Consider the following 25,736-nt stretch of genomic DNA (forward strand, 5'->3'; position numbering starts at 1 on the left):
AAGGATGTGTGTGCAAGTGATTTATTAAGGCAGTGCTCTGGGGAGTGGAGCAGGGAGTGGCTGCGGGACATGGAAGGGGCCCTGAAGCGTGAATCCCACCTCAGTTTGCCCTGCATCAGGCAAGGGACAGAACTCACAGGCTCTCTGTCTCACCTCCCGGCCCAGAGCCACCGGGCGCCCGCAGCGTCTGCTCCCACAGACCCGCCGGCTCTTTTTTTTTCTTACTGATTTGAGTAGAGCCTCTTCTGACAAACCATCCACTCACTGTGTGCGTGAGGGGAACCTCCTTATCTACAGACCACGGTCAAGGCTTTTAATTACCCCGGTGGCCGGACTCTGCCGGTCAGTGTGGCCGTTAGAGCGCAGCCTTGGAGCAGGGGCTCCTGGGCCGGAGGAACCTGCCTGCGGCCGACTGGCTGGCCAGGGCTCTGTCCCCAGGATGTGACCTGAGAGACCCAAGGGGGAGGCAGATGCCTGAGCTGGTCACTGGTCATGCAGGGTCAGGCTGGAATTTCTAACGCAGTGAGACTGATGGCCGAGGCAGAAGCTGAGAGAGAGCCAAGGAAGTCCCTCTGGTCCCTCTGCAGAGAGAGGGATGGGCAAACGCACAGGGACAGACCGAGGGGAGAGACTGGTGAGCGGAGGGGGGCAGAGAGGGAGAGGCAGGGTCAGAGAAGCACCGAGGTCCAGGGAAACAGTGGGAGACAGGGAAGGGGGAGAGAGAGAAAGAGAGAGCGAGAGGGAATTACCCCAAAATAGCTGCAGCAACGGTATCCCGGCCTCCATCTCACAGCCTTTCTGTGACTGTGACCTTGACATTCCTCTGCAGAGAGACGTGTGGGGCCCTCGTTGGCCCTTTGAACCCGAGCAGACCTTTGTAACTTCTTTGACCATAGAATGCAGTAGGGGTTATGTTTGCAGCTTCCAAGTGTCACAGGACACGCATCCCCCTGACTCTCTCCCCCAGCCCGGTGCTCCCACTGGAATCCAGCTGCCAGGTTGTGAGGAACACAGACCACATGGGGAGGCCACGTATGGGTGTCTCACTGGCAGCGCCAGCGAGGCCTCAGCATCACCTGTGAGCATGTCCCTTCGGACGACCCCGCCCCAGCCTGGGGCGCCCGGCAGAGGTCTTGATGCTGCGAAGCAGACAGGCTGTCCTGCAGCGCCCGTCCAGACTCCAGCCGCACAGAAACGTGGGGTGACAGGAGGACACCTGAGGACTGTTGTCTGAAGCTCCTGTTGGCTTGCCTGGCCATAGGTGCCCGGGGCAGGGGTGGGGCGCAGAGGAAGAGGTGGCATCAGAGAGAGAGGCAGGGACCGGCTTGGCACAGCAGGTCGAGGAGAGAAGCGGAGAGTCAGAGAGGCTTCCAGTTCAGGCTGGCCTTTCTAGGTCGGCTCCGCCTGACGTCCTGGCCACCCCGTGTCCCCAGCCCAAACCAAAGCCTCCCTGGGCCTGAACCAGATTCCCTGGACGTCTGGTCTGGGTTCGCTTTGCCACCTGACCACCTCTTGCAGGACCAACTCTTACCTCCCAGGGATGCAGGCACCGTCCAGGGCTGGACGTGGCAGCTGCAGCCCCACGAAGGCCGGTGTCTTCTATCTTTTCAGCTGGTGTGGTGGACTGAGGTCACTTGGGTCTCCCTGGAGTCCCCCATCCTTCCCCTCTACTAGCTCCTGCACAGAGCAGCCAGCATGGTCCTGTCCAAACCCAGGGCTGATCACCGCGCTGCCTGCTGAAAGCCTGTGGGGTGCCTGATACAGGACAGGGCCTCACCTCAGGGGACCGTCCTGTCCCTTGGCTATGATGCCTCCGCTCTCTTTGTGGTTAGCGTCTTGAGTCCTGCAGAAGCCGCCCCTCCCTGGCCCCACCCTGTCCTTCCGGGCCCAGGACTCAGTGTGACTGCATGAGAAACAGTTACAAACTGGGAGGCTTAAAACACCAGAAATGTATTCTTGCTCAGTTTGGGAGCAGAAGCCTGAAATCAAGGTGTCGGCAGGGCCAAGCTCCCTCTGGAGGCTCTCGAGAAGGTCCCTCTTTTCCAGCTTCTGGTGGCCCCAGGTCCTTAGCTTGTGGCCCTGTTCCTCCCAGGCCCTGTCTCCCCACATGTCCTTCTCCCTGTGTCTGAGTCTCAGATCTCCTTCCTTTCAAATCCAGAAATACCTGTCCTTGGATTTAGGGCCACTCTGATCCAGGAGGGTTGAGACCATTAGCTTAATGACATCTGCAAAAGCCCTTTTCCCAGATCAGGTCCTGCTCACCGGCTGCAGGGGCTAGGAGGTGGGGCTCCCCTCTGAGGGAGCCATTCACCCCACTCCCTGGACCCCAGGCTCCAAGGGCCGAGGCCGTCTGCCTCAGCCTGTGCCCTGCCCCAGGTGCCATGCTCGGCCTGGTGGCTGTCACTTCCGGCTGATGAGTGACTCGAGCCATTTGTTCAGTATCAAGGCCCGGCGAGCTGCTGTGAGCAACCTGAAATATCCGTCCGAGCAGACGCGGCTTTCCAGGAAGCTCTGTGACTGCCAGGACAGATAAGAGCGCCGCGCGCAGCTGCGAGGTGAGAAGAGCTGGAAGCCCGGGGTGTGCGGGTGGCGGCTGGCGGCTGGCGGGGGGGCCCAGGCGCCCGGCTGGCCTGTGAGCTGAGGGTGGGGACGGAGGTGCCTGGTGTGCAGACGCTGGCTTCGGAGGGAGCCTTGGTTGCTTCAAGAGGAGGGGAGGTTGGCACATGTGCTGTAAAGGGCCCCAGACGCCCAGCTCAGGACCAGACAGGTTTCTCAGTCCGAGGTGCAGGGCGGGAGGGAGGGAAGGGGAAGCAGGGAGGCGTGGAGCAATCCCCAGGGGTGGGGAGGGTCCCGCTCACTCTCATTTTAAAACTGGGGTCTTGCGTCCTGGAACAAACTGAGGCACACTGGGACGGCTGGCCTAGGGAGGAGGCACGACTGCTGTGAGTCACTGCTCCCCGGGGACACAGATTCAGGCCTCTCCCACCTCTGGGGGCCTGGGGCCCAGATTGCCTGCCCTGAGCCCCCTCGCCCCCGTGACAGGTGCACAGCAGGTGCCCTGTGTGGGTCTCGGACGGAGCAGGCCCGGGTGGAGTACGCCTGGTGTCATCAGGGCTGTGGCTTCCTGACACACACCCAGAGCTCAGACGTGTGCGGGGACCCGCATGAGAGAGGGCTCCCCAGGTCCCAGCCGGCGTGCAGGATGGAGGCGAGCTCCCCTCCAGGATGGAGTGTGGGGGCGGGCCTGGCCGCTGTCTGGCTCCCGGCCCCCTCAGCAGAGCGGTGCTGTCCTGGGAGCAGGCAGCTGAGTCTGTTTTGTTCCGAGGCTCTCTCCGCATGGGAAGCGCCTGGCACTTTCTGAGGAATCTTGCATCTTTACAATAACCCTGCAAGGCAGGTGTCCTCAGCTCCATTTTACAGGAGACCACGGCCTGGAGAAGCTGACCCTGGAGCTGATCACTTGGCCGGAAGGACATGGCCTCCGGGACCCCAGGCTCTGCTCCCTTTCTCAGAGGACAGACAGCTCTGCTGATACCAACCCCATGGAGAGGGGGCAGGGTCTGCAGAGCAGGGCTGGTCAAGCGTTTCCAGGGTGACACGGGAGTGAGGGCTGCCTTTGGAAGGTAAACATGAGTCGTGGCCCTACATCAACCTTGGAGGCCAAGGGCAGGGAGAGGAGGGGGCAGAGGAGGGCAAAGGAGATCTCCAAATGAGGAGTGAGGCCCGAGGTGCCTGGGAGGAGATACCCAAACACAGGCCCACGGGGCGCAGGACCTGGAGCATGGCTCATTTCCCACCCTGCGGGATGGCCGTCTCTGGCCTCTTCCCGGAGCTGGGCTGTGGGGGTCAAGCTGCCAGCAGCACCAGGACCCCCAAGCCAGGGCAGGAGCCCCCACCACATGCAGCTGGGGGGCTCAGGCTTCTAGCCCCGCCAAGACCTGCAGTGTTTCCAGAGGAGGCCCCCAGCTCCTTGCAGAGGGCAGGGAATGAGGGGCTGGTTAAGAGGAGGCTTCCCAGCCCCTTCGCAGACCTCCTGAGCCAGAAAGCTACTGCTGGACATTTTTTTGCTACAAAAATTATGCTTAATGGGCAGCACTATAGCTAAGTCTCTCACACATCTGATTATTTCCCTAGAATACATGCTCAGCAGAGGAATTTCTGGTCAAGGATGATGAACATCTTAACCCAAACTATCCTCCAGAAAGATGGGGCTATAATCACTCCAAGGAAGGCTCTCATGGGGACACTGGGGTTTTATTTTGGGGACACAGATGGGTGGGCTCCTGGTGGGCTGGCCTGAGCTGTCAGATGGCAACAGGAGAGGACGAGGGATTTTGGGGTGGGAGGAAGTGATGGGGGTGGGAAAATGCCAGGGTGCCCCTAGGACTTGGAGGGGGGCAGAGACAGCTCCCTGCTCTGCCTGAGGTGGCACTGGCCATGTGTCCATCCAGAGCTGGTGTGCCCCGAGACAGAGACTGGCGTGTGGGTTATGTGATCTGAATGAATTCTGTCTCTAGCATTCACTCGCTTCCCTCTGTTGGCGGGTGTTCTGTGCTTAAAGGGCCCCGGGGAGAAGGTGAAGCCTGAGGAACGCAGCTGCAGGACTGGGTGGTCCTGGGTTTGAGTCCTTGGGGGCCCCTGTGTCTGGTGGGCACCGAACTAAGCCTCCCTGATCTCAGGGTCCTGAAAAACGGGGTGAGGTCTAGTGCCACTTCTGCTGGTGTTGGGGGCACTGCCCCACGCCCAGAGAGCAGCTAGGAGGAGGGCGTGGGGTGCCGCTGACCCAGACGTGCTTCAGGTCCTTCTAGAGAAGAGACAGGATCCCCAGGGCAACATCAGAGCCAGGTACAGGCAGGGAGTGGCCCTCTGCTCAGGCCACTTAACCCCTTGCGCTGCAGCCAAAGCCGGCTGGGACCAGGGCTCTCAACCGGCTGTATTAGAACTGCTTGGAAGCCCCCAAATCCCGATGTGCAGCCCACACCCTAGACCAGCTGCATCAGCATCTCTGGAGTGGGGGTGGGGTCAGGCTTGCGGTTTTTTTTTTTTTTTTATAATTATGGTTAGATATCCCTAATAACTTTACCATTTTAATCTTACGCGTACAGTTCAGTAGTAAGTACATTAGCATCATCGTGCAACCAATCTCCAACTTTATCATTTTCCCAAACTGAAACTCCGTGCCCATCAACTAACTCCTCACTTCCAGTCCCGACCCATGAGCCGCCATCTACTTTCTGTCTCTATGAATGTGACTATTCTAGGAGCCTCATGAGCAGTGTTAGTCTTTCTGTGACTGGCTTCCTTCAGTGAGCGTAACACCCCAAGGTTCAGGCATGCTGTAGTACGCGTCAGAATTTCCTTCCCCTTCAAGGCTGAATAATGTCCCACCATATGGCTAGACCACACTGTTTAGCCGTTCATCGCTGATGCACACCTGGGTTGTTTCCAGGTGTCTGTGTGTTTCAGGCTCCCAGGCCCCACGTGCAGGTCTGGTGCAGGTGGGCGGGGCATGTCCACGGCTCCGGGCACTGCAGCGCTGGGGGCGGCACTCTGCTCCTTCAGGCCAGCGGTGCTCTCTGCCCTTATCAAGTCCAAACAGAGCTGCAGGAGGCCCCTCCACCCCACGCTCCACCTCCACGCCCGCGGCCCGCCTGCCCTGCCGCCCAGCTGGTGCCCCCAGTGCATCTGAGCATCCTCCTGGGGACACCAGTCCCCGTCAGCGTGGCTCTCCTTACTCCAGCCTAGTCCTTACAACACAAGGCAGGCCTGCGGGTCACACACATGATTGTTGGGGGGGGGTCCCCTGCTGTAGCTTTTATTCCGCCACCTCAAAAGCTTGGAACCCGCTCTTCACCTGTTCTCAGTGTCCCCTCCCTGCCCGTCTGCTGGAGCCCTCCTTCACCTCGTGCAAAAGCCTTCTCTTTACTGCGTGGGGCGCATGGAAGGAGCCAAAGGAATCCATGCTTACAAACCAAAACTCAGTACAAGTGGTTTGACAACATCTTAACGAGTGTGCAAGTTATTCCTTTGTTCACGAATTTATTCAATAAACGCTTTGTGTTTTGACAGATCTTCATGGAAGGAATTTGGGGGGAGCATTCACCTAATACCACAGTAATATACGCCCAGCCCGGCGGTGCCCCTCCAACAGAACTTGTTGCAAGGAACAGGGCTGTAAGTCCGCGCACCTTCGCGGCCACGCTCTCCCGGGGCTGCTCCTGGAAAACACCAGAGCTGAGCCACTGCTGCCGGGTGCGGGCCTCCTTTCGCCGGCACTCCCACCAGACGCCCGCCCCATCAGCCTGGATCTCTCGGGATTCGAACCCGTGTGCCAACCTCCGGCGGCCCCGCCGGCGCGCTCCAGGCAGAAGGCCACGCCCTTTCTGCGGGGGCGGGGCCGGCCCGCCAACCAGAGTCCTCAGGGCATGCAAATTAGGCCCCGCCCTCCAGGTGAGCGAGTTTTTCCAGACTTCTCAGCTTCTTCTGTGGAGAAAAACAGCCTTGGCGGGGGCCCGACGGCGCGCGCCCCCGAGAGCCTGCACCCCCTGCCCCCGAGCGCGCGACCCGGCGCGGGCGTGGGTTCGTCCTCCCGCCGGGAGGAGAACCGGGAGGTGGAGGCCCCGGCGCCCGACAAGAGACACCAGAAGCCCCTGAGGGCAGCGCGCCCGCCGGAAGCCGCGCCCCCGACGCAGCCCACCTGCCCGAGGCGCCGGAAGTGGTTGCGGCCGCGCTGCTTCCGGTCGGCGCCGCGCTCGGGCCGGGGCCGACGGGGGGGCGGGCTGCTGACGGGCCGAAGGCCGGAGCGCCCATGGCGGAGGGCGGCGGGCGGGCCGGACCGGGGTCCGCAGGTAACGTGCGCTTGGCCTCCGGGCCGTGGGGCCGTGAGGGGCGGGGGCCGAGGCGGCTGCGCCCGGGCCGGGCCCTGCGTCTGGGCCCGCGGCCGGCCAGGCCCGGAGCCGCGCCCCGCTGCCGCGGGTCGGGTCGGCGCGGCTCGCCGTGTTCCTCTCCTGTGGAACTTGCACTGTGACTGCCAGCCCGTTAGCCTGTAGGGGCTCGCTGGGCCCCGAGCTGTGGAAACAGGACCTCCGCCAGCCCCGAGCACACCCGTCCGGAAGGCCCCCGGAGGGCCGCCCTCGGGAGGGCGGGTGCCTTTGCTGCGGCCGGTGCATCCCCTCCCCCAGGCACAGGCGAGGGACGCGATAACGCCTCCCCAGCGAGCTGTCGGTGACACAGCATGTCCAGCGGCCCTTGCCCCCCGGCGGAGGAGGCAGTCCTGACATAGTTCGGTTTAGGCGGCTGGAAAGGCTCACAGCCGCTGCCCACAGCAGCCTTCTGACTAAGGGTCTCCACCCTGAGGTAGTCCTACTACGCAGATGTGAGTTTGCGGGGAAAGTATTTGCCTTAACGTGTGTGTGTGTGTGTGTGTGAGAGAGAGAGAATTTGCCCTGTTACACGCACATCTGTGTCTCTGGAGAAGAGATACCCCACCAAAGTTAATTACTCTAACTCTTAAATATGCCATAATTTAAGCTGTAAGGTTGACTTGGAGACCCGTGCAAGTAGCGTTTTTTCATCTATCCATCCAGCCTTCCCTCTATCTATTCATTCAGCAAACATTTACTGAGGACCTACCATTGGCTGAACCTTGCTGGGGCTGGAGATACCCCAGTGAACAAAAATAAGCCAGACAAAGCCCCTTCCATCCTGGGCTTTGGTTGGTATTGACTTTCACCCCAGGGACAGCCAGGACCTTGGGTCCGGGCCATCATTCCATGCGAGACTGAGGGATGGACTGAGAGGTGTTCAGTGGGAGAAGGAGGGCTGACAGCTGCTTCTCAGTATGGAGGAGAGTCTTGTGGCAGGAAGACTGAGTCTGCCTTACATCCAGGCGCTCTTTTTAACACCCAGGCAATAGTGGTTTGTTATTTAGAAAGTTGCAGGCCTGGGAGTAGAGGAGCCACAATTAAAGCTTAAGTGCTATGTTGGGAAATTGTGTTGTTGGAGAAGCTGGTCAGAAAAATGCAAGCTTGAAACTGTCTTGGATCTGGAGCTGGGGGAGAGGAGGCTGTGCTGAGCTGGGCCAGGTGGTGGGTTGAAGAGAGGCCAGCAAAGGGAGGCCTCGAGGGCAACTTAGCAAAAGTTTCACGGCTCCCGCTTTCCTGGCAGTCTCCTTCCACCTTCTGAATCTTACGCACTCCTACGTGGAACTTTTGCACTCTGGAGTGAAACTATAGGGTAACTACAGTGGAGGCTCACTACCGAAGGCAGATTGGCATAGTGGCCCTGCCCTGTGGATCTGCTGCAGGTCTGGTTGTGGGGTTAGCTCGAGTCACCCATGTGTTTCTGAACTCTTGTTCCCCTGCTCATCTGCCTGTGGCCCTTGTGTCTTACCTCTATCAAGGAACTGTAAATCCCAGAGTGTGGGGAAGCTTACTCATCACCTTGGTTGTACTGTGGCTCAGCCTTGTTTGTATACAGTAGGCACTCAAAAGAGATTTGATTCGAATGTAAAAAACAACTTCAGCATTGAAAAGAGTCCACCTGTGGAAGGGTGTGTTTTAAACTGTGCTTGGTCACGCTCTAGGGCAGTGTGGTACCATGGGGACTGGATGAATGCAGTCTAAGCTCCTGCTCTTTCCTGTGTCCCTGTGTGCTTGGTTATGTCTGTAAAACTCTTAATTGTCTTGAGCTATTTTGGGCTGTAGTGTGAGGTGGGGAACTCAATTACAGCTGGCCCTCGAGCAACACAGGGTTAGGGGTGCCGACCCTCCGCACAGTCACAGGTCCCTGTCCTTGGAGTTGTCCCTCCGTGTTCACAGCTCTGTGTCAAAGGACTCAGCGAACTGCAGGTTATGTAGGCCTGTCGTGTGTACTTAGTGAGAAACATCTGTGTGTAAACGGACCTTGTAGTTTGGACCATGTTACTCAGCTGTAGTTATCTCATTGTACACATTTGTTGACCACAGGTGACCCTTGAACAACTCGGGGTCGATCTGCACGTAAGTTTTCGACAGTCCTCCACATCTGAAGTCCCTGGGCATCCACGAATTCAACCAGCCACAGGCCGTGCAGCATTGTTGTGTTTATTATTGAAAAGTACATGCGTATGAGTGTCTCCTGCAGATCAAACCTGCATTGTTCAGGGGTCACCAGTACTTGCTGTAGTCCATTCAGGATGCTGAACAGAATTCCACAGACCGGGCGGCTCGTCAACGGCAGAAACATACTTCTCATGGCTCTGGTGGCTGAGAAGTCCGAGACCAGGGCGCCGGCAGATTCAGTGTCTGGTGGGGACCTGCTTCCTGGTTCACAGGCTGCCGCCTTCTTGCTCTGTCCTCATGTGGTGGAGGGGCCGGGGAGCTATCCAGGGTCTCTTCTGTTAAGGGCTCTAATCCCATTCACGGAGGCTCCAGTCTCATAACCTAATCACCTACTGCAGGTCCTGCCTCTTAACGCCATCGCCTTGGGCTTAGGACTTCAACATACTTGGCACACATATGCAGTTTATAGCAGCTGCTCCTGCCCTTCCTCACTGATTTCCATGCCCCTTTCTGGAATGTTGAGTTATTTACACTAAGCTCTTTTCTGGGCAGTTGATTGATTTATTCATCTTTTTATTCTGATGAGAGATAATAACGTCTATTTTCTAGTAAGGTAGCCTCTTCTCATAGATGTACTAAAAAAAAGTTACTCTTATTTATATTTCCAAATAAACTTTTAGAATATTTTTGTCACACTTCGTGTAAAAACCTGAAAGAGATTTGTTAAACATCTTAATTTTTTTGGTATCATTTAGCATTTTCCTAGCGTGGATTCTCATCCCAGCACATGGTGTGGTTTTCATCATTTATTTATTTATTTTTACTTTCTTTTCTTTGTTTTCCAGTTTTCCAGTCTTCATCATGTAGGGCTGGCTTTCTATTTGTATGCAGATATTTAATTTTTTTTCCTTTTTACTGAGGTGCAGCTTGTATTCAGTAAAGTGCACCTACCTTAGCTTACAGTCAGGTGTGTCCCTCTTGCAGACTCCCCCGTGGCGTGGCCATTACCCAGATCAGCACGGTAGAGTCATTCACGTTGCCAGTAGTAGTGTTATTTTGGCTGTTGAATTCTGCCAAATTCGTGTCTTTTTGTAATGCAGGAGATGATTATATGGTTTTTCCCAGTATTAAAACATTCTTGCAATAGAGTGATTTTATGGTGATTTTTTGATACGTATTTAAAATTTCACTTTGCTAATATTTTATTTAGAATCTTTTTTATTCTTAAGTAGTTTTGGCTCGTTATTCTCCGCCCCACCAACGTTTTTATAGTTGTCAGATTTGGTGTCAGTAATGTGCTATCTTCATTAAGGCAGACTTCCTGTATTTTTCTGTGCTCTGAAAGTTTCTGGAGCATGGGAGTGATTTGTTCTTGAGAGTAGCTGGGAGAGGAAGGGCTCGCTGCCTATGGCGCCCCTTTCGCTAGGCATTGGCGAGGTTTGCCTGAGCTGACAGGTGCCCCTCTCTTCAGCGCAGGTCCTAATCTGAAGGAGTGGCTGAGGGAGCAGTTTTGTGACCATCCACTGGAGCACTGTGAGGACACGCGGCTCCATGACGCGGCCTACGTGGGGGACCTCCAGACCCTCAGGACCCTGCTGCAAGAGGAGAGCTACCGGAGGTGAGCAGCACTGCCCTGGGCCAGCCCTGTACTTGGTCCCCTGTGGGTCTGCACGAAGCTAAGACTGATCCGGGAGGGAGGCATGGCCGTCTCGGGTTCACTGGTGAAGACCCCGATGCTTCCCAGTGTTAGAGGACAGGGCAGAGGTGACTGAGGGAATCATGCTCAGACTTGTAGGAGATCGCCAGGTAGTGCGGGCGGGAGACCCGAGTTCAAGTCCATCCTGTCATTGAAGTTTACATTCTCCAGCAACTCCTGCTGCTCTCTGGGTGTCATCTTCCGTGATGGGTACCTCTTCTGGCTCTTTATCCTAAGCTGTATCCATAAATTCTCCTTCCTTAATTATCTTCATTGTCATCCCCCTGTGGGTCCAGATGTCCTGACATAGCGAACCTGTACACTGTCCCTGACACACTCTCCTCTGGCTTTCTCGGGTTCTCAGTCACCTGCCTCCAGGGCTTGGGGCTCAGGCCAGCTGTCTCATCCCCATGGGAGAAGCTGGGTGCCCACCTTCTTGTTCCTTTTGTTGACGATGCCCTGCCTGTCACCTTGCCAGATCCTGCGAGTTCCTCCAAACTGGCTCAAGCGTTGGAATCTTTTACTTCTCCCCACTTGAGACTCCTGCGGGAGCACAGAGAGCCTTCCTGCTCCCTGTGTGTCTAGGATGGGCACCCCAAACAGATGTGGAGCTCACCTGGAACCAGAAGCTCCTCTGGGCTTTTTCTGTTTCCCCTTCAGGGTTGGTTGGCAGTGAGCTGATGGAAGCAATGCCTGTGTATTGACACTAAAACTAATACCACTTTTGTGGATAGTTCCCAGAAGAAGTATTTCTAACACTACAGGAATAGATTCCTTTCTTCTTTCTTCTCTAGTGCGTTAGCTGCTCTGTTTCATCAGGGCAGCTATTCCTGTTTAAACTCCAGAAAGGACTGTCATACAGAGAAATTAAAATTCGATAGATTGTGTGTGAATATTTATTTATTTATTTTAAACTGAGCTACAGTCAGTTTACAGTGTTGTGTCAGTTTCTGGTGTCCACCATTTTTCAGTCATCCATGAACGTACATATATTCATTTTCATATTCTTTTTCACCGTGAGCTGCTACAAGATGTTGAATATATTTCCCTGTGCTGTACAGTATAAACGTGTTTATCTATTCTATATATACCTGTCAGTATCTGCAAATCTCGAGCTCTCGGTCTGTCCTTTCCCACCCCCATCCCCCCTGCCAACTGCAAATCTGTATTCTATGTCTGTGAGTCTGTTTCTGTTTTATATATAAGTTCATTTGTCTTTTTTTTTCAGATTCTACATATGAATGATATCATATGGTATTTTTCTTTTTCTTTCCTGCTTACTTCACTTAGAATAACATTCTCCAGGGACATCCATGTTGCTGCAAATGGCATTATGTTGTCATTTTTAATGGCTGAGTAATATTCCGCTGTCTGAATATACCACAACTTCTTTATCCAGTCATCTGTCGGACATTTAGGTTGTTTCCATGCTTGGCTGTTGTAAATAGTGCTGCTATGAACATTGGGGTGCAGGTGTCTTTTTGAAGTAGGGTTCCTTCTGGATATATGCCCAGGAGTGGGATTGCTGGATCATATGGTAAGTCTATTTTTAGTCTTTTGAGGAATCTCCATACTGTTTTCCACAATGGCTGCACCAAACTATATTCCCACCAGCAGTGTAGAAGGGTTCCCTTTTCTCCACAGCCTCTCCAGCATTTGTCGTTTGTGGACTTTTGAATAATGGCCATTCTGACTGGTATGAGGTGATACCTCACTGTAGTTTTGATTTGTGTTTCTCTGATAAATAGTGATACTGAGCATTTTTTCATGTGCGTATTTGTCATTCGTATGTCTTCATGGGAGAATTGCTTGTTTAGGTCTTCTGCCTGTGTGTGAATATTTAATATGAATGACTCAAGTTTAAAGGAAACCTTAAGTTTTCAGTTATAACAGTAGAACAAAGTAGAGCTCAGCTAGGTCTTAGACCATGTATTTTCCTATAGCTGTTTCAGGTACTTTTTTTCTTCTTATCCTTGGGTTCAGTAAATCTCTGGTTTCTTAATATTTTTCTGTTGCTCTGTTTCTTTGGTGTGGAGTCCTTGGAGCGTTCCTTGGCCTCCTTGCCAGTGGAAGCAAGTTCACAGCTGAAGGAGGAACTGGGACCCATTGTGTATTTCAGGCAGTTCGAGATCTTAGCCCTAGTGCTCAGCAGTCTAACTGTGCCTCGAGTTTCCTCATCTGTAGCGCGGGGCTCTCACTTTATCTCTTGCTTGCGGCAGGCATGGGTCCAGCAGGGTAAGTATGTGCAAGCAGTTCAGGAAGCAGAGCACATTGGATGCGTTAGTAAAGCAGAGGTTGCCCTCCGACTCTGTGCTTCAGAGCCCCCACGTGGGGGGAGGCAGAGCAGCTGGTGGGTCCCCGGCACCCCCCACAGCCTGGCTCCCCGGTGTTCTCTCCTAGCCGCATCAACGAGAAGTCTGTCTGGTGCTGTGGCTGGCTCCCCTGCACACCCCTGCGCATCGCAGCCACTGCAGGCCACGGGAACTGCGTGGACTTCCTGATCCGGAAGGGGGCCGAGGTGGATCTGGTGGACGTGAAGGGACAGACGGCTCTGTACGTAGCTGTGGTGAATGGGCACCTGGAGAGTGCCCAGATCCTCCTCGAGGCTGGTGCCGACCCCAATGGAAGCCGGCACCATCGCAGCACCCCTGTGTACCACGCCTCTCGCGTGGGCAGGGCGGACATCCTGAAGGCCCTCATCAGGTCAGTACTGCACAGGCTGGCCACCATCGCCCTGAGAGGGCCACCACCGGGAACGTGCCAGGTTTGCCGGTTCCCCAGCCCTGTTCTTATTCCTTACGCTCTCTATTTGCTTTTCCCTCTGTCTCTCCAGTTAGACTTGTTAGAGGATTTGTCTGTTTTCTTAGTCTTTTCAAAGAGCTGCTGCTTAGCTTTATCAGTTCTCTTATTTTTCTGCTTACTGAAGAATTTTTATTTTCATCTTGATTTTTTCCCGTTTTTCTCAATTTTACCTCCCCCCCAACTTTTTGAGTTGAACGCTTACTCATTTTTTTCTTGATTGGTAATGTAAACTTTCAAGGTTGCTGATTTCTGTGCCCATAGCTTTGGCTATGTCTGCTGAGCTTTTTCCTCATTTTTAAATAGGTATGATTGAAATTGATTTCCTCCTACAGTTATGGAGGAAACAGTTTTGATAACAACTCCTGTGACCTTCTAATTTTATTGTATTGTGCTCAGATAATACGAACCGTATAATTTCCATGTTGAAGTTCCTTTGATTAAAAAAAAATCTTTTTTAAAATGTCAGACTACATTGTTGTGGGTGCTTGTAACAAAGTACATGACCATGGGTGTTTTGTTTGCATATTACAAACCTCACTTAACGTTTTGCAGATTCCCTCTCTTGTTTTTTACATTTTTAACCATTGGATCTGCCCAAAATTCAGAGAAATCTATAAGTCTCCAGTCTCTGCTGTGATTTATCAGTTTCCCCTTGTATTTCTAATAATTTTGCTTAACACGTTTTGATGCTAATTTGGCTCATAGAAGTTCTTGCTTGGGGATTATGCCCTTTATCCAAACAAAAGGGAACCATTGGTTTCACTGAGGGCTCTTTGATGCAGCATTCTGTAACGTTTAGTTTTAATCTTAACAGGTCTACGTAATTCTTTGTGTGTTCACTTTTACTGTTTGACTGTCTGGGAGTTTTTTTAGTACAGTTAGCTTCATCGCCATAGCTGATGTCAGATCTATTTTTGTTATCTTTGTTTCTTGACTGTACCTTTATTTTTTGTCTTGTTCTATGATCTGCGTTTTCTTTGCTTTCTCTTTTTATTATTTTAGATGGTTTATCGTCTTATTTTAATGGTCCTAACGGTTACCTTTTAAAAAATTTGAACCAGGTTGCATTTTCATTCCTGTGTCTGCAGTGACTGTGTTCTACCAAGGATGCTTTTTCCTTCCCTTCCTCTCTGGAGGCAGTCGGTTCTGCGGTTGGACCGAGTGCAGTTTAGGTAGCTGATTGTCAGTGCTGGGAAGGATCATAGCCGTTGAGTGGTCTGACAAGCCCGGACCTGGCATTTCCCCCTGCCCAGTGCAGAACATAGATTTTAAATTAGGTGCTGAGGATAAATTTATTACATCAAAAGGTTTTATGGAATGGCTATGGACTTGGCTGTTGGAAAGCTAGACGAAGGTTAATATGGTGGTTTTATTAGAGGGTGATAAAGATGTGATGCTTTTTTCGCCTTCTTTTTAAGGGTTTTTAGCCTGATAATCTATGCCACCTCAGTCTTGTATCTTTGCGTCTTGGAGATTGTACGTCATCAGTTTGGAAATGGTTTTCAGTAGGGTCAATCCATGAAATTTCACCTTGGTCCAGAAATCCCATTGGGCATTTCAGTCAATTCATGATGCACAACTGCTTTGAATTAACTGCAGGCTTGACTTTCAGAAGTACACATACAGATGCCCTTCTTGAGAAAACATTAGTGAGGCTTCTTGTTCTCCCGCTGGAGCACAGGACATTACTTTTACAATGAGGTACCAAGAACATATATTATTCTATTGAAAGGTTTTCTGTATTCTAAATTACCAGATAATTGACTTTTGGAAAATAGGGTTAAATTACTGAACAGATAATATAATCTAAATATAATCTAAACTCAACTCTTGCCTTCCCTAAGTCATTGACCCCTGTAGGCAGGGCTCTGCTTTGTTGTGATTTGCTGTTCCTCTGCAGGTAACCTCCACTTTGTTACTTCTGATTTCCCTCGATATATATTGCTGATTTTTTTTTAAACAGTGAGGAGTGATATTTCTGTATGTGCAAAAGTTATACTGATTTATGGAGTTGTCCCAGTGGTTCCTTGCCAGTGATGTTAAAAGCAGTAGGGGAATTTTGGAAAATATTCAGGATTAAAATTAACTGGACCCCATCCAGTATATTTTTATGAGTGGTTGAAGGGCTGTCTTTCCCACAGCTCAGCTAATACCAGATTGTCATTCTGCCCAAAATTACAAACATTTTGGAAGACGCATTGCTAAGAATAGAGAGGGAAAAAAAAATGACTGCTTGAAATCTAGTTCTTTTAATTGGTTGAGTGTATGAAGTGAAATACTAGTTTCTGCTTGGTTTGGTATGAGTTTTAGAATGTTCCTCTCGTCACTCCTGGAGTATCTTGGAGAATGGGTGGTACTTGTATCTGCAGTGTCTGGTGATGCTGTGTGGCATCAGCGGGGAAGCAGGTTGTTGTGTGAGCTCCCTGGTTGGTGTGCCCGTCCTTCCTCTTCTTCAGGTCTGTGCTGCTGGGAGGCAGGGTGTCAGTTCTAGGGGGAGGTTCCTTTGGGTACTTGGAGTAGTGCTGAAGAGACAGGTGATAAAACGTGATTGCTGGCTGTGAGTGTTGGCCAGCCATTTTTATTAAGGCCTGGAAAACAGTGCTCTTCCCTCTGCCTGGACGCCTGCATGTCAGGCCCCATCATCACTTGCTACGCATTGTCATTTCCTAATCCAGATGAAGTATGTGATGACACGATTTGTGAGGCACTGCAGATTGTAGGGCAGTGGGCGCTCAAGTAAACAGGTGCCGGCTGTCTGATGTTTACTTAGACTGGAGTCGGGTAACGCACCTTGGGCCTTGGCCTCACAGGAGTGAGGCTGTGCTGTTCTCGTTACAGCCTATCAGGCTGCACAGGGTTTCAGTTGGTCCCAGTGCTGTTGCTGTTCACTCTGATCTTTTGATTAAGATGGTGTCTGCTAGGTTTCTCTCTTACAAAGCTCTTCTTTTTCCCTCTGTGATTAATAAATATTTGGTGGATAGGTACTTTGCAACCATGTATATATCCTATTCCTCATGAGGATTTTAATTTATTCATTTATGTGTGTTAGACTCATAGTTTCCTGTGGAGTTACAATCCATTATTATTGTTACTTATTTTGATGCTCAAACTATCTGAGATTTGGCTAGAGGGAGCCCCATCACGCCAGCTCTGTGCCGTTTGGCCCGTCCCCATCAATCTCTGAATGGTTCCTTTATCAAGATATTCTAGACTCATATGTACTTTACCTGATTCAGCCCTGGAATTAGTCATTTCTCCAGTGACTTTCCATGGGAAATGGTGTTTGAAGACCCAGATCTGGACATGAGGGGTGCTTATAGCTTATGAGACGTCACTGTTCTCAGGCCCAGCTGTTGGGCGGAGCTAAGGCCGCATACACATGTTGCTGGCTACGTTTCTGTATCAGTTGTACGTTGACAGTTGAAGAGTTCACCCCGATGCCTCTAATCCAGTCCAACACCACAGGGTTCATCCTATTTTCTCTCTTTCCTAATTTATTATTCTTTTCCGACATTGAGAGACCTGGTTCCCCTTACTTTTAATGTATTTATTTTGCCAACCCCCCGTGTGTAAGCAGCCTCCTATGCTGCCGCCCCTGTGCAGGCGACGTCCTTCGCAGGCATCCTCTTTTGGCCAGGACTCGGATACCCTGGGCCAGGCTGCCCTCCCTGCTGTGGTCAGGGGCCCTGCTTAGAGTCAGATGACCCAATGAGTAGTGTGTGCTTGGCCTGGGAGAACTCTAAATGCCTGATAGAAAGCCATATATTTGGGCGTCCCTGAGGGCAGTGACAAGAGCAGGTCCCTTGAGGGACCCTGCAGGTTGTCATTTAGTGATTGGCTCTGGTGGAGAATGAGGCTTCCAGGTCAGGCGGCTCCTGCACCCGCCCCGTGTGAGAGTCAGCCTCACTCCTGGGCTGTCTCTGGGAGTCAGAAGGCGAGCAGTCCGGGACCACTGTGGAGGTTAGCTGTGGGGCCCAGGGGAGTGCCCCCACCCCAGGGGGCTGCATGGAGCTGCCCTGCTGTGCTTCCTGTCTTAGTCTTTCTAGATGACTCTGATGCAGGGAGTGGTCTGGCTACTCTGGAGGTTCTGTTCAGTCTGCCTGAAAAGAAGAGCCATCCTGGCCGGCAGAGCACGATGGCACCAGCTAGACACACAGCTGGGTTGCACTGTTCTTTCCTTTCACTTTTTAGGGATTGCTGTTTATTTAATTTTTACAATGTATATTTACATGGTTCCGAAGCCCAATCTATAAAACAAAGTATATAAAAAGAAGTCTTGCTTCTGTCCTTGACTGCTCGTCCCTGCCCTATAGATAACCACTTAAAAAGTTCTGTGGTTTATGCTCCCGTTGTTAGAAAGTAAGCAGATCTGTGTATGTATCTAGGTGTGTGTCATGTACACATTCATGTTGCAGCCTCCTCCCCAGGAGAAACAGTAGCGTACTTCATGCTCATGGTCCTGCTTTTCTCACTTAAACGGTGTGTCCTGGAGGTCACGCCAGAGCACTGCTAGCACTGCGCCCATTCCTTCTCAGTGGTACCGGGCACCCTCATGTGGATGGACCACAGTTCATTCAGCCAGTCCCCTCTTGATGAACCTGGGGGTTGTCTCCTGCCTTCAGCTGTTACGAAAATGTTTTAATGAATTGCCTTGCATATGCATCTTTTCAGAGTTTTGCAGGTGTGTCTTGGGAGTAGATTCCAAGAAGTGTGACTGATGAGTCAGAGCTAAATGCTGTCGCCAGATTTCCCTCTGCGGGGATTGCTCCATGTTGCATGGCCCCCAGAAATGAATAAGACTTCCTCTTTCTTTAAAGCCTGGTCAGTAAGCTTTTGGATTTTTGCCAATCTGATAGGTGAGAAGTGGTATCTCCCTGCAGTTTTAATTTGCATTTCTGTTATGAGTGAGGCTGAGCCTCCTTCCATGTGGTTAAGAGCCCCTTGCCTGTGTCTGTATCCATCCCTGGCTCACTTGTCTGTAGGGCTACTGACCTTTTCCTTTTAGGAGATCTTTATGTGTTAAGGATATTAACCCTACGTAAAATTTCCCTCAATTTTTCACTTACTGTTTTACTTTACTTAGGCTGTTTTTTTCCTGCTGTGCCAAGGTTTTCTTTAATTTCCATGTTAAAAATTTTTGCTTTTACGTATTTTCCTGTCTGGTCTACGAATGCACTTCATAATCGACTCGTGGTAGCTCCACAGTATTTTTGCTTACTTGTATTTATAAGCAACTCACCTAGTTTTAGGGAGTTTTTCGTTTATGTAATAAGCTTGGGGAAAGTGGCATCTCAGGGATGCTGAGTCTTCACGGCCAAGCCTGTGCTGTGTCTTTCTGTGTCGCTGCTTCTGTGGCTGGAAGTGGGGCTTGAAGCTTCTCCTGGCGCAGCTGTTCACAGTTGCTGTTAAGCTTATGCTCAGACACCTCACTCTGACGTTTACTTTGCTGTCAGAGAGGCCTTTTCATTTTGTTTTTGAGCTTGTTTCCGTTCGTGTGCATGTCGGCTGTTGGTTTCGCAAATTGCTGCTTCAGTAAATTGCTTGCTTGTTAATTGTGTTTTCATTAACTATTTGGGGCTTTCCAGACACAGTCATGTGCTCTGAAAATAGGGAAGGTTTCACCTCTTCCTCTCCAGTCTAAATCAGCTAATCGCTTTCTCTTGTCTATTTGCACTAATACTTTAGAAAGAAAAAAAAATGCCTTTAAAGTAGTGGGCCTGCGAGTGGGAGAGTGTGTCTTGCTCCTGGCGGAGTTGCCAGCCTTTCCCCCCTCGCAGGTGAGCTCCTAACTTCCGGGTTGAGGAAGTATTTTTTATCATGTTAAGGAAATACCCATCACTTTCTGTTTTATTAAATATTTTACAATACGCATGAGTGTTGAGTTTTGTCCTAGGCCTTTTTTGCATCCGTAGAGATAATCATGGATTTTCCCCTTAGTTCTATGAATATGATGGATTATGTTAATAGTTTCTAATACAGACACTACCCTTGCGTCCTTGGAGCACCCCCGTGAGGTCACTGTATAGTGCTTTCCTAATGTTTTGGGATTCTCTTTGCTAACATTTTATTGAAGGTTGTTAAGTTAATACTCATAAGTGTAATTACTCGGTGGTTTTTCTTTACGATGTGGCCTCATTCTGGTTTGGGGATTATTGTTTTGCCAATTTCATTAGATGAATTTGGAAGTTTTCCTTCTTTTTCTTTGCTCTGAAATGGTTGAAATACCCGTGGAATTATCGGATCTTCAAAGGTTTGCAAGAAATCCCCGATGCGTTACTTGTTGTGAGCACATTCCAAGCTTCCGTGGAGTTCAGACCTGTCCCCTTAGGGTGCTGCAGGGATCTGTTGCCCGCGGTTAGCCTCCGGCAAGGCCTGACTGTCCGTGTCTCCCCGCAGGTATGGGGCCGATGTCGATGTCAACCACCACCTGACTCCTGACATCCAGCCCCCCTTCTCCCGGCGCCTCACCTCCTTGGTGGTCTGCCCCTTGTACATCAGCGCGGCCTACCACAACCTCCAGTGCTTCAAGCTGCTCCTCCAGGCTGGGGCAAACCCTGACTTCAACTGCAACGGGCCTGTCAACACTCAGGGCTTCTGCAGGGGCTCCCCCGGGTGTGTCATGGATGCGGTCCTGCGTCACGGCTGCGAGGCGGCCTTCGTTAGCCTGCTCGTGGAGTTCGGAGCCAACCTGAACCTGGTGAAGTGGGAGTCCTTGGGCCCAGAGTCGAGAGGCAGAAGGAAGGTGGACCCTGAGGCACTGCAGGTCTTCAAAGAGGCCAGAAGTAAGTGCCCTTAGTTGAGCTCTGACTGATGGTCTCTTCAGGGCAGTTGAACGAACCACGTTGTAACAGTTAAGAAAACAAGTCTCCAGCTAAGTGCTTGGTCAAAACCTTCAGTTAGGACTAAGAATGTTCTAGAATGGTCTTCCACATTAGTCTTCTCCTTTTAAATTCCTAGACACTAAGAGTTGATGCCGAGAAATATATAAAAGTACATGTTCTCAAAGTTCCTAGAATTGTATTCTCTTTACCCCTTAGCTCTGCTTTGTAATCCCAAATTCCTTCACTCGTATATTTATGGCTTTTAAGTATTGGCTTTACAACAAATCGCAAGCCCTTCCTTCTCGAGGGCTCCTCACTTCCATTTCTTCAGTTCCACTCAAATACCGTCATTTTGGATTGTGTGCTAAGTCTCATTTTTGTTAGAATAAAGCCTACAGCTTGTTTATTTATAAAGAACGATTCTGGAAGTGAATGAAATTGATGGCGGGGGCTTTGCGGTGATCCATGCCTTGGTCTTGTTGTCGTCCTCTCTCCGGGATTCAGAAGCCAACCGTGGGCCCTCTCTGTGACCTGCCCTCACCCGGCCCCAGCACCACCTGGGTCTGAGGGCATCTGAGTGCCAGCCTTTTCCCCAGTCCCTTACCTCTTGCAGAACTTCTGTTTGTTGTGTTCTTGTTCCTGGATTTCCGTAACCCCATCAGTAGACTTGCCCCTGCTGAGCTTTCCCAGAAGAGCTGGTTAGTGTCAGTGGAGCCATGCAGGTGGAGGTAAGCTGCCTGTGTCCGTGCCTTTTGCACGAGGCGAGTTGTGGCTGGGCTTTTTTGACCCAGAGCAAAATTGTCAGCCGGCCCTCTCATGTATTGCTCGGCCCGTCTCCCCAGACCCTCTTGGAGCTTCTGGGATTACCAAGAGCAGAGGCTGACAGAGCGTAAGGGTCTGTGTTTCACACTTGTCGGGGTCAGCTCTTATCTCCCTGTCAAGGGAATTAAACATAGTCAAGGACGTGCTGTTACAGTGAGCAGATGCCCCAGAAAATGAAGATCTCAGCCTTCCTGCAGCCGGGGGTGCCGCTGAGGCCTCTCCTACCAGAGCCCGCTCTCCTCTAACGTGGGGAAGTTGGCAGCGAGCAGCAGTGCAGGGCCACCTGTCGTCAGAGCCAGCTTCGGTCCTTCCAGTCGGGAGAGGAACTCAGTTAACCACCTTCCTCTGTCTCTCTCTTTCCTCCCACGGCTTCCAGGTGTCCCCAGGACCTTGTTGAGTCTGTGCCGTGTGGCCGTGAGAAGAGCGCTCGGCAAGTACCGGCTCCACCTGATCCCCTCACTGCCTCTGCCGGACGCTGTCAAGAGGTTTCTGCTCTACGAGTAGAGGAGTAGAGCGCAGGGGCGGCGGTGAGGAGGAGGGCGCCGCTGCGGAGAGCATGGACTCCGACTCGTGCCCCCGGGAGCCGCATCCTGGGCTGCTGGCTAAGTCCCGTTCGGCTTTGGTAAAGCAGAATCAGCCTTGTTCTTGTGGACTGTAATCCCATCTCAGGTGCTTGGGGCTTCGGATGGTCCTTGGGTCAGTACCAGCGGAGAGGCTCATACAAAACTTAATTTTGTTCTTCCTCAGTATCTGTGTTTTGGATTTGCGCCGTTGAGCATTAAAGAAATGGGCCTTGAAACGAGGGCAAGTTCGGGCTGAGGTTGGAGGCCTGCTGATAGCCTAGCGGGGAGAACTAGCACTTTCCAGAACTGTGCTTCTGTGTTTGCCTCTCAGTTTAATGGTTGGATTAAAGGGAGTTTGGTATGAAAGTACAGTACAGAGATGCAGCTTGTGAACTTGCTAGTCTGTCCCCCCTGCTCCTGGGGTAGACATTTGACTTTTATCGTACACACAGGCTTTCCTCGCCACTTCAGTTACTCTCCTTGTGGTGGGAATGTCAAATTGTCTTCATTCAGGGATGGTTTCCTACCCACGTGGGTTGGCCTTATTATCCCAAAGTCGAGGCCTGCGTTTCTTCACAGTCTCTTTAGGTAATGCTCAGAGTTCGGCAGCGCTGCACCTGTTCTGACTCCTGGCTGTGCCTAGCAGCACGCCAGCGGGTCTCATGAGTCCTCTGCCATTTCACTTTGCGGAGCTTCCAGACAGGTGGTTGGTTTTAGGAGGCCCACACTGAACTAGCCAGTAATTGACTGCCTACCTTTGGACCAAGGACCGTCCGTCAGCATTCACTGCCAGCTCTAACCAGTCCCTGCACGTCCTAGACAGGGGAAGAGTGAGCCCTCTTCTGGATGGTTCTAAGCTCTCAGTCACTTGGTGTCCGGTGGACAAAACATCTGGTGTTTGGTTGATTGCTCTTCACTCTTTTGGACCTGATGTCTGGATAGCTGGTCCTGGAACCTAAGAAAGGGGATAGCAGTGAGGTCAGAAGTCTTCCCTGGGCCTGCTGGGGGCGGTGGTGAGTGAGAGAATTGAGCTCTGGCAACCCGGGCTGTGGGCAGGGCTCACTCCCACCCCGGGCTGTGCAGCCAGGTGTGGGCTGTGTCTGCAGGTGGGCCAGCAGCTGCCTCTTTAGAGCTCCTTTTTCCAGGGAAACCGCGTTTGGGGTTTGAGGCCTCAGGATCGTTGTGTTGGATCCATGGTGATTCTGACCTTTAGAAGTGTTTAGAAATGGGCAGATTACAAATCTATGTTTAAATTTTCTTCAGTGAGAGACATCTAATTTGTAACAGTTGTACTAATGATATGGGTTTATTTATTAACATCATTATGTGTCTTTGCCGACCAGACAGGCAGTGTCTGGTCACCATCTTCTGTGACTTCAGGATGGCATTCTAAACCCCACCTCATGTGTCGTGTGGACTTGTGCTGGAAAGCCAGGCTGCCCGGTATATGCACGTTTGAGATCCGAGGAGAGAAGAGTCACTGGTAATTCAGGGGAAGATGCAGCTGCTGGAGGCCGCGGTGCGGGCGTGGGACGTCTTCTGAGGCCCAGGGTGGGGCTGCGTGTTGTTGGAGAACGGGGAGCCTGGGGTGCGGCCCTGAGGCGGTCGGGAGGGGCTCCCCACACTAGGAGGGGAGTTGGGGCTGGCCGATGTGTGCCATTGCAGCCAGAGCCAGTGCTGCAGGGGCTTCAGCCCAGAGAGGGTTCAGTGTGTTCCCTGTGGCACTCGTGGTGGGACCAGACCCACAGTGAGGAGGAGGGCTGTGGCTGGGGCAGGAGCTGCAGGGAGTCAGGGCTTTCCCTGGATGTAGGGAAGGATCGAGCCACTCATAGGTGGACTGGGCCGCTGGAGGGGCTTCGGGTCCCTGGAGGTGTGTAAGTGGTGGCTTGTCACCTTGGTCGGGCTGGGAGAGGAGGGTGGGGAGTGGTGGTTAGTTCACCGTAATTCCTGTACCTCTTCTGCTGCCCTTTGGCTTCGGTTCCTTTCAGGGGAGCCAAGCTGTAGACTCGTAGGACGCTTTGGGTGTGCCCTGCTGGGTATTTTCTGCAGGAGCCTGTTAAGGACAGACCCTCCCCAGCCCAGGCCTGGGTAGGAGAGCGGCTCTCTTCTCAGACTTTGTGGAGAGCAGCATCTGGGAACGCTGGCGGTGCAGGGGGCCCAGCCCTGTCAGGGCTGCCCTGGGCGGCGCAGAGGCGAGGGCACCGGGCTGGTCCAGCAGAGCAGCCGTCAGGCTCCTCCGCCCAGCGAAGCAGGGCTTGTTTCCTGGGGATGGAACCGTCTTTCCAGGATCTCTCTGGAGGGAACGGCCTGAGCTCATCCTCACTGTGGGGCTTTGCCCAGGGCTGGCCGGGAGGTGGTGGGACTGGCGAGAGGGTGAGCCGGGGACTAGGGCCCCTTGCTGCATCCCCAGAGCATGCTGTGCTCGGGGCTGGTCTGCAGGCGCCGGGCCTCAGCTCTCCCTTAGCAGAGACAGGTTGGCTTTCTCCTTGTCCAGCCAGCCATAGGGATTGTTTTTCAGAATCCCAGCGACTTTGAGGTTCAGCCTCTAGTTTGAAATTTCATAGCTGCCAAACATGAATCTGAAAATAGAATAGGTAGCTGCTTAGGGCCGTTCTTGTTCTGAGTGACTTCACTGTGGCTCCCTTTTCCTTTTGTTGCAGAGATGGGGTTCAGAATAGGAAGGAGTAACTCTCTCCATCAGAGCACTTTATAAAAATCACGTTTCTCAGCTGCAGGCTGCCGACATCTCACATGGCAAGGAAATGTGGTACCTGGTGAGGCTGCCGCCCCAGAGCACTCCCAGGGAGGGGCATGATGGGCCAGTGGGAAGGAACCCGCGTGTCCCCCCGGCCGGCTCCCAGGAGTGTCCTGACTGTTGCCACTGCTGGGGTGCCTGCCAGCTGCTGAACAGAGTCCTGTGCTCTGGGCCTTGGCTCCTGTGCACAGGTGGGCGGGGGTTGGCATGCAGTGGGGGCGGCGTTGATACCTCTGAGAATTCAGCTTTGGCATCCTGGGTGGGGTTTTTTGAGTATGTTTCCACAGCCCATCAATGTCCTACATATCTGTGCCTTCTCACGTGACTTACGTTATTGGCATATCTGCTTATTTATGCCCTGCCTTGTCACAGAAAGGCTTTAAGGCCGCGATGCTTAGTTTTGATGCTCTCTTTTACCATTTGGTAAGTTTAGTCAATATGCACTGGTAAACAGGTAATTTTAAGAAGAAAGGACAATGAGCAGTTTTCTGCTGTTGACTGCATTTCTGTTATCAGGCCTAAGTGCTGTCATTTTGTTTCTTCCCCTTTCCTCCATGAATTAATTCTCAAATAGAAGGTTCCTGCAGAGGCAGAGAGCAGGAAACAGGTTAGGACTGAGCAAAGGGAGACTGGCCTTAGAGGTCAGCACGCTCTGCTCCGCGTGCTTCGAGCAGGGCCCGTGGGCAGTGGGGGCTGCCCTCCTCGTCAGGGTGGGGTCCGGCCCTGCCTTTCCCACGGGGCTTTTGTGAGGACACGGGAGAACGTCTGTGAAAGCACTCTGCACTCGAGCCGTCCCTGTGACATGTAAACTGCTGTCCTGTGACTGTCGTCCCTCGTCTAAGTGGATGTGCCTTCAAGGCCATGATGGTGCTGGAACAGGCCGTGACCTTGGTGGTCCGCGTGGCCTCGTGCCCAGGGCAGCAGGAGTCACGGGGACCAAGGGCGTGCACTTTCTGTGCACGCCAGAAGTGTGAGGACATGTGTGAGATAATACAGGAAGTCAAGTCTGTTCAGTTTAAAGGGTTGCCTTTTGTTCTGAGATTATGGCCTTCCTAGTTGAGGTGATAAAATGTCCTTTTCTGTAAGGAAGGTGGTAATAGAGGGCAATATTTTTATTTTTAAAAATGCTCTTGGTTGCAGAATAAAATGTTGGCTGCCCTTTGTTAAACCCCAGAATTTCTTTCTAAGTTTGCCAGTCTCTAAAATCCAGCCTCGGGGACCCACAGTCTAGCCATA

General features: G+C 52.1%; 1 protein-coding gene across 2 annotated transcripts; it reads left to right on the forward strand.

The window, feature by feature from the left end:
* The first annotated feature begins 6,465 nt into the window (after positions 1-6,465).
* Positions 6,466-22,123, forward strand: ASB1 (ankyrin repeat and SOCS box containing 1). Of its 2 annotated transcripts, none has more exons than XM_072961967.1 (5): positions 6,466-6,848; positions 10,518-10,659; positions 13,138-13,440; positions 19,936-20,321; positions 21,559-22,123. In XM_072961967.1, the coding sequence occupies exons 1-5, from the start codon at positions 6,809-6,811 to the stop codon at positions 21,684-21,686; spliced, it is 999 nt and encodes a 332-aa protein (XP_072818068.1). In that variant the 5' UTR covers positions 6,466-6,808; the 3' UTR covers positions 21,687-22,123. The 2 variants fall into 2 exon arrangements, with proteins under 2 accessions (XP_072818068.1, XP_072818067.1); XM_072961966.1 differs by lacking the exon at positions 6,466-6,848 and adding an exon at positions 9,014-9,287.
* The last annotated feature ends 3,613 nt before the right edge of the window (positions 22,124-25,736 follow it).

The sequence above is a fragment of the Vicugna pacos genome, chromosome 5, assembly GCF_048564905.1.
Source record: "Vicugna pacos chromosome 5, VicPac4, whole genome shotgun sequence".
NCBI lineage: Eukaryota > Metazoa > Chordata > Mammalia > Artiodactyla > Camelidae > Vicugna > Vicugna pacos.

What these genes read in the sequence shown, in the direction of transcription:
- ASB1 (XM_072961966.1), top strand. Translation starts at nt 9,101, where the DNA reads ATGCGTATGAGTGTCTCCTGCAGATCAAACCTGCATTGTTCAGGGGTC. An exon ending in GCCGGCAGATTCAGTGTCTG is followed by an intron (nt 9,288 to 10,517) that starts GTGGGGACCTGC and finishes TCTTCAGCGCAG; the next exon opens with GTCCTAATCTGAAGGAGTGG. An exon ending in ATCCTGAAGGCCCTCATCAG is followed by an intron (nt 13,441 to 19,935) that starts GTCAGTACTGCA and finishes GTCTCCCCGCAG; the next exon opens with GTATGGGGCCGATGTCGATG.